Source organism: Carica papaya, chromosome 1, assembly GCF_054855325.1.
Source record: "Carica papaya isolate Zhongbai chromosome 1, ASM5485532v1, whole genome shotgun sequence".
Lineage (NCBI taxonomy): Eukaryota > Viridiplantae > Streptophyta > Magnoliopsida > Brassicales > Caricaceae > Carica > Carica papaya.
Window position 1 is genome coordinate 4,438,809 of NC_142309.1, and position 7,561 is coordinate 4,446,369.

At 39.3% G+C, this 7,561-nt stretch overlaps 1 protein-coding gene across 1 annotated transcript; it reads right to left on the reverse strand.

The window, feature by feature from the left end:
- Nucleotides 1–54: 54 nt before the first annotated feature.
- On the reverse strand, nt 55–7,561 carry LOC148269101 (protein transport protein Sec61 subunit gamma). Its single transcript, XM_088215555.1, has 3 exons — nt 7,402–7,561; nt 7,187–7,302; nt 55–316 (listed from the first exon to the last, which is right to left on the reverse strand). The coding sequence occupies exons 1-2, from the start codon at nt 7,493–7,495 to the stop codon at nt 7,187–7,189; spliced, it is 210 nt and encodes a 69-aa protein (XP_088071681.1). The 5' UTR covers nt 7,496–7,561; the 3' UTR covers nt 55–316.

Consider the following 7,561-nt stretch of genomic DNA (forward strand, 5'->3'; position numbering starts at 1 on the left):
TTGGATGGGGCGACAGCTGATATTTCTTTAAAAAGTTTCAACAATAGTGCTATCTGAAACGAAATGAAGTTTGTATAAGATGTCAAAATTCAGTTTAACAAGCAAGATTAAGCATATAAATTATGGGGCAAAAGCGTTTCTAACACAAGCTGAGTTCCAACACCAGGTCTAATCATCAGCAAACATTTCATTAATTCAAGAACTGTCTGCGACAAGAGCGCCATATGCGGATTTCTTCATATGCGGATTTCTTCTATGTTTCAATCCTACTGGAAGAATTCCATCCTCGTGTGTGGGCAACAATACAAAATGAAACCTACAATTTCAACAAAAAATATGATCACTGACAAAAATACCAAACTCTTAATGATATGATTGGGGAATGCATCTGTTATAATCCAACAAAAACATTTATAACTCATCCACAACCATACATGTGATATATGCATTAGTTTCATTTCTAGTGTGAAAGTTTCTAAAATCTTCTGCGTCCGGTTCTAAGATATTCCCATTTGGGATGTTCACCTCCAAACTGATATCAAGAAACCCTTCCAAGTAAAATCTAGGTGCAGTTTTGAGCATAATTTACAAAAATATCATCCTGAAAATATCATTCATATCCAAAATGATGCCATATGATATGGCATGGTCTGAGTTATAGTTTGAGGGTGTCTAGTCTTCTAGGTGCAGTTCTATTGTATTCCCACTTGGAATGTCCAACCCGAAACTGATTCCAACAAGCAATTTAAGTTGGCATTACCTCTAAAATCATAAGCTCATTTGGGTAAAAACTATCTTCAAATTATCATTGAATAAGCACTTGCCTTATTTCAAAAAAGAAGTTTTTTAGTTGGAATAATTAATTGACTCTCTCTCTCTCTCTCTCTAATATACTTACATCGCGACTGTCGCTCCACGCGGCAGTCACTTTGGCCAGAATGGTCGTGGGCCTTAAGAGACATTTATTGGTGGAGCAAAAGTCATTCGATGTTGTGGAAGAAGGAAAAGGGGTAAGGGTGTCCGAGAATGGTAGGGGGTTTCAAAAATCCATTTTCTATCAAAGACAGAACTTGGAATAGCTGCTCCATTGTTTCAAAGAGTTCAAGTGGAATTATGAAGAGGGAGCATGGGGAAGGCGTCCCAAGTCTAACTGGAGAACGTTATGGATGGCACTTGTGGGAAACAGAAGAGGAAAATTTTCGTTCTAGAAGGTGAGAAAGCAGAGGGTTGGTGGCAACTTATGGAGGCTTTTCACGAAGTAGCAGGGATTGATCTCGTTCCTCCGGAGTGGCTTAAGGGTAAGGGAAGGGGGGCCGCATCGCAGAAGATTAGCCATGATGTACCCTCAATAATGGTTGAAGTGCCCAGGGTGCAAACTGCAGTGGGAGTTCCGATTAGAGCAGAAACTGGTGACGTTTGCTGTGATCCTTTACAAACCATTGATTACCACGGAACAGGTAGGGCAGACGAGGTTGTAAGGTCGGGAAGAGGTGGGTCGAACAAGTTTGAATTTCAAAAATACAGAGAAGTTTGGTCACGTGAGGGGGATTGGGCGGGATTTGTGTACCTCTCTTCGTGGGCCGAAAGAGGAAGGAAAAAATACATTTGGGTCAAAAAAAGTAAGTGGATCGATCATCCTAGACCGAGCAAGAAGATGGGAAAGAAATGTGTTAAATCATTTTGGTAGCCCAAACGGGTCAAACCCGATTTAAGCATTATTATCACTCTTGATGGGACACAGTTGTCTGAGTTAAATGAAGAGAAAAAAAAGAGAAAATCAAGTCGTGGGATTCGATTTCGCTAGGGCTCGAGAGGAAAGCGAGGGTGACATGTTAGTGACGAGCGTGGAGGATACGGTTGATGGGAGCAGCAAGTATAAGGGTGTAACAGATGCTGTCACTATTTGAGAAGGTAGTTCGACGTTAACGGATGATCACAAGAATGGGGAAGAGGAGAGAAACAATCTGGTGTTAGCATGTGCAGGGGGGAAGGGTTTCCACTATCGGATGCCGGGCTGTATGATAAGCTGGGAGAAGGGCTGAATATGATTCCACTACAGTGTGGGCCGTTGATCGAAGCCATTCGGGATTTGGAGGAAGATGTTAGCTTGGAGAGCCAGTATTCTAATTGGGTTCGGAAAAACTTTACAAAGGTTAATAAGATGTTTGGTATGATTATTGATGGTCTTGAAATTAAAATTTTGAATTTAATTGAGGAAATGGAACAAAACCTTACTGAAACAGAGAAGAGCAGTAAGAAAGGGAAAAAAAAAAAAGGAAAGTAGGGAGAAAGAGGGAGTAGGGAATTAAAAAATTTGAGTGGTTTTTAAATTATAAGAGCAAGAAGAGTGGAAGAAAGAGAGAAGTGATCAAGTGCAACGATTTAGATATCCATGATAGGAAAGATAATTTCTTGGAATGTTAGGATGCTGAGCGATAGGAAGAAAAGAGAGGTTATCAAAAGGTGCATCAGAAGGTGGAGACCAGATGTTGTTTGTTTCTAGGAGACTAAAGTGGAGGAAATTGATTTGCAAACTATTAAAAGTTTGTGGAAAGAATGCAAGATCGAATGGGTTTTTTACCTGTTGTTGGATCTGCTGGGGGTATTCTTATTATGTGGGATGGAGAAAAATATTGCTATATGGGGGTGGAGAAAGGGAGGGTTTCTTTATCCATTAAGCTTGAACGTTTTGGGGGTGGAGAAAGGGAGGGTTTCTTTATCCATTAAGCTTGAACGTTTTGGGGGTGGTGATGGACGGGTGTTTTCGGGTATCTATTGTAGGGGGAATAAGGAGGAAAGGGAGATGTTGTGGAAGGATCTGCATTGCTGTGGATCCAGATGGAGGGAGAGATGGGTCATTGGTAGGGATTTCAACATGTTCCTCCATTCTAACCAAAGGTCGGGGGAGGAAACTACTATTTCTGAAATTTAGAATTTTAGCGAGGGGGTGGATAAATTCAACTTGGTGGATTTTCCTTTGTTGGGAGGTGGACTTGGTCTAATTCGAGGGAGCAGCCTTCATGGTCAAGAATTGACTGGTTTTTTATCTCCAACGATTTATTAAGGCAGCTTGCAGAGTTAAGTACGAAAGTGTTAAATTTCGAACCATTTCCCCATATGCTTAATTCTGAATGGCATTATTTGGGAGCCCGGACGGTTTTGGTTAGATAATAAGTGGCTGAGGGTGGATGCTTTCAAAGAATTGGTGTCTAATACCTGGTAGCAGTCAAGTGTGAAGGGTACAACCAGTTTTTAGTTTGCTCATAAATTAAAGGTTTTGAAAAATAAAATTAAAGATTGGACCAAATGTGAGGTGGACAAAATGGAGAGGACAATCAGTAACAATTTAAAGGAAATTGAGTTGCTAAACCTGAAAGAAATGGAGAGGAATTTAGGGGAGGGAGATAGGGAGAAAAAGGAGTATATTAAAAAAGATTTAGCTATAAACCTGCATTTGGAAACTATCTCGTGGAGACAAAAAGTTAGGGAGAAGTGGTTAAGTGATGGGGATAGAAATACAAGATATTTCCATAGTATGACAAATTATAGAAGAAAAAATAACTATGTGGAAGAACTTTGGGTGGATGGGGAGGCTGTAAGAGGTAATGAAGCTATGAGGGAAAAGGCTAGACTTTTTTTTCAGCAAATTTACAGTGAAGATCATAGCAACAGACCGAAACTTGATGAACTACATTTTAAACAGCTTAGTGAAGAGAGCAGGGTTGGACTGAAGATTCCTTTCTCTGAGGAGGAGGTCCGGGGGTGTCTTGATGGGTGTAACGGTGACAAAGCTTTGGGTCCTGGTAGATTTAATATAAAGTTTTTTCAAATTTTTTGGGATGTCCTTAAGAAGAATGTCATGACAATATTCAACGATTTTCATAGATTTGGATCCTTTGTTCAATCTCTCAATACTTCTTTTTTAGTGATTATCCCCAAAGTGGTTGAAGCGAAGGACATTAAAGATTTCAAACCTATAAGTTTTATGAGTAGTATTTATAAGTTGGTTTCCAAGGTTTTAGAGAAGCGTATGGCTAGTGTTCTTGGCGAATTGATTGAGGAGAATCAAAAAGCATTCATGGAGGGTAAGCAAATTCTCGACGCAGTTCTGATTGCTAATGAGGTGGTGGATGAAATGGTAGAATAGAAACAAAAAGGAATTATTTGCAAAATTGATATGGAGAAAGTTTATGACCGGGTTTGTTGGGATTTTGTGGACTATATACTAATGAGATTGGGGTTTGGGGGTAGATGGAAGAAATGGATTAGATGTTGTATGACTACTACTTTTGTTGTTATGGTGAATGGTGGACCTTCGTCATTCTTTAAAGCTTCAAGAGGGCTTAGACAAGGGGATCCCATCTCCCCTCTCTTATTCCTTATTGTAATGGACGCTTTTAGTAGGTTGGTGGATTGGGCGGGGGAACTTAAGTTGGTGCGGGGTTTCGGTGGGAAAGGGAGCTGATAAGGTGAGAGTTTCCCACTTATTCTTCGTTGATGATGCTTTGGTTCTAAGTGAACCTGATGTTAACGCTTTATTGCATTTGAGATGTATATTACAATGTTTTCAAATAGTTTCGGGACTGAAGATTAATATGAAAAAGACGAAATCGGTGAGAATTGGGAGTAGAGGGGATGAAAAGAGGCTGGCGCAAGTATTGGGCTGCAAGGTCACCACTTTACCAATCAAGTATCTTGGAATCCCGTTGGGGCTAAATATAAAAATGTTAATACTTGGGATCCCATGGTGGATCTTTTTGAGAAGAGGTGGGCGGGGTGGAAAATGGCGTTCTTGCAAACCTACCTATCTATTACCTTTCTATATTATCTATCCCTGCTAGCATTGCACATAAACTTGAGAGGATGCAATATTGATTTCTTTGGGGTGACGATGGGGGTGATAGAAAGTATCACTTGGTTTGGAGGTTGAACACTGCTCGCCAAGGAAAATGGCTTTGGAGGTTTTCTACTGAGGAGCAGCTATGGAAGCAAGTTATTAGGATGAGATGGGGTGATTGGGAGAGGGAGAGTGGGAGGAGGCGAAAGTTCAGACAAATTGGGATGAGGTTATGGAAGAAATTCAGGGAAGGAAACAACTCTTTTCAGAAATGTTTGGGTTGGCAGGTTGGTGATGGAGAGGATATTCAATTCTGGGTGGATGAATGGGCTGGGAGTTCAAAGTTAAAGATAAATTTCTCAGAATTTTCTCTGTGGCCAGCGACAAGGAGATGAGTGTGAAGGCAACCTATCAAGTTGGTTGGAGGGGGGGGGGGGGGGGGGGGGAGTTGGAGGGTGTGTACTGTTCCGGTCAAGTGTAATTTGCAAGATTGGGAAGTAGAGGAGTAAGTGGAGCTGTTGCTGTGTTTATCTAATATTAACATAGCCGAGAATAAGGATAAAAGAATTTGGAAGTTAGACAAAAAGAAGGGCTTCTTTGTTAGATCATACTATGAATTCATTACTAAGAGAGAGAACAACAGCACCGATTCTGCCTTTCATACGTATTTGAAAATCTAAAGTACCACCCAGAATGGGTTTTTTTTGCTTGGGAAGCGGCTAAAGAGAGGATTTTAACAATTGATATGCTTAGAAGAAAAGGGAATGTGCTGATTAACAGGTGTTTCTTATGCAAAGCTGATGAGGAGACCCGTTTCCACTTGTTATTGGCCTGACTTGTCACTTACAACATTTGGTTTGCTGTTTTGAGGCTTATTGGAGTGGATTAGGTTATAGCGGGTAGTGTAAGTAATGAACTTTGGGCTTGAGAGGGGTAGTGTAAAGAAAAGGGGAGGCATCTATTTCTTATTCTACTTACTATTTTTTGGCTAATTTGGAAAGAAAGAAATGTTAGAGCTTTTGAGGGGGTAGAAACTAATTTTGGTGACATTAAGGATAGATGGATACATACTTTTAGATCTATTTTGTTATGTCATGATATTAAAGATATTGACGATATGGGTGCGGTCATTGACCAATTGATAGATCTATAACTATTTTGTATATGAACGGTACCCCTTTGGTAACTTGTGCATTTTATTTCAAAAAAAAAAAATCCAAAAACCTTACGTAGATTGTAAGCTTTAAACTAATCTAAATTAAACAAAGCTTCAAACACAATGAAACTTGGTGCTTGTTTAACTTAGTCTCTAAAGTAACAAAATGAGATTTTGTGCTTGTTTAATTTAGCTTTCTTGCTAGTTCTGTGGTGGCCCTAAATGATAGTTCAAAAATTAAATCGAACTTGAAAAGAAATATCCACAGTTGATAAGTACTTTAAGAAAATAAAACACAAACTATAATTTCCTAGTTTCCCATCCACTTCAAATAAAGTAAATTGTCTCTCTAAACTTGTATCCAAATGATCCAGGAAAGAATTGAGAGAGAGGGAATATGACAGAGAAGGGAATAGGTAAGGGTCAAGGGGAAGTACTCAGACGCAAAGAGGGAGAGAATACAGAGAGAAAAACAGAGGAAACTCAGTCCACATGCATTCATCATAAGCTATCAATTACATCCTGTCTCCAGGTACTTATTCTAATCTCTGCTTTCATTGTTATTGTTTCTTTTAACTACCTAGCAGTTGTTAGGTAAGTCATAACCGAGTTCATCAATTATTCCATACAACAGCACAATATTTCAGAAAATAGATTTTACCGAATTAAAATTTTCGTCAAAAAGCTCTTGTTTTTTTCTCTCTGAAAGTATTTAACTTTACCTTTTTATTCAATATGCCAAAGTTCAAGTATAATGTCGTGAAAAGCATATGCTGATCACAACACTAATATACTATCCACTCAGATGGCTTGAAACAGGCAAAAATTCTAGTTTTGATGACAATGATTAGCAAGGACCAATATTCTGCAAATTAATAGAGCTTGAAACCAATAGATATAAATTTACAAATTACAATTTTCCCTCTTTTTTAGCAGTGGTTTCTGAACAATAACATCGTCTCCCTAATAATTTAACGCCTCAGATAGTGTAATTAAAAATATAAAATCCCCAATTTCTTCCCAAACAGAAAATCCCAATTTCAGCGAATCAGTAGCTACACGATCGCACTCAGAACAAGATAACATGATGCGAATGCCAAGAAGCAAAGTCGAACCATGAATATTCACAAGAAGCACTAAGGAAATACCGCGAGAAATCTATCAGGAAAAATAAGGACCTCATCGCTTCTTACCTAACTAGATCCAACGATAATGTTATTGATTGGGATGAAGATCAGCTTCACGAAGAACCCAACGAATCCCATCACCACGAACCCGATAGCCGTTCGGAAGGCTACCTTGGTGAATTCTACAACGCCAAAACCGAAGGAGAAAATCAATTCCATGACATCAAAAGATTGGTTCAATCCAACAAAACTAAAAGATAAAGACGAAAAACATAATATACCTTTACGATCTGGTTTGTGGCATCTCTTGACGAGACGGACGCTGTCCTTGGCGAACTCTCTCAACGGATCGAATACTGAATCTACGGCGTCCATCTTCTTCCTCTGCGATAAATCAAAAGGAGGAATTGGTTTCAGATCTGAGAATTGCTGCTTCGAACG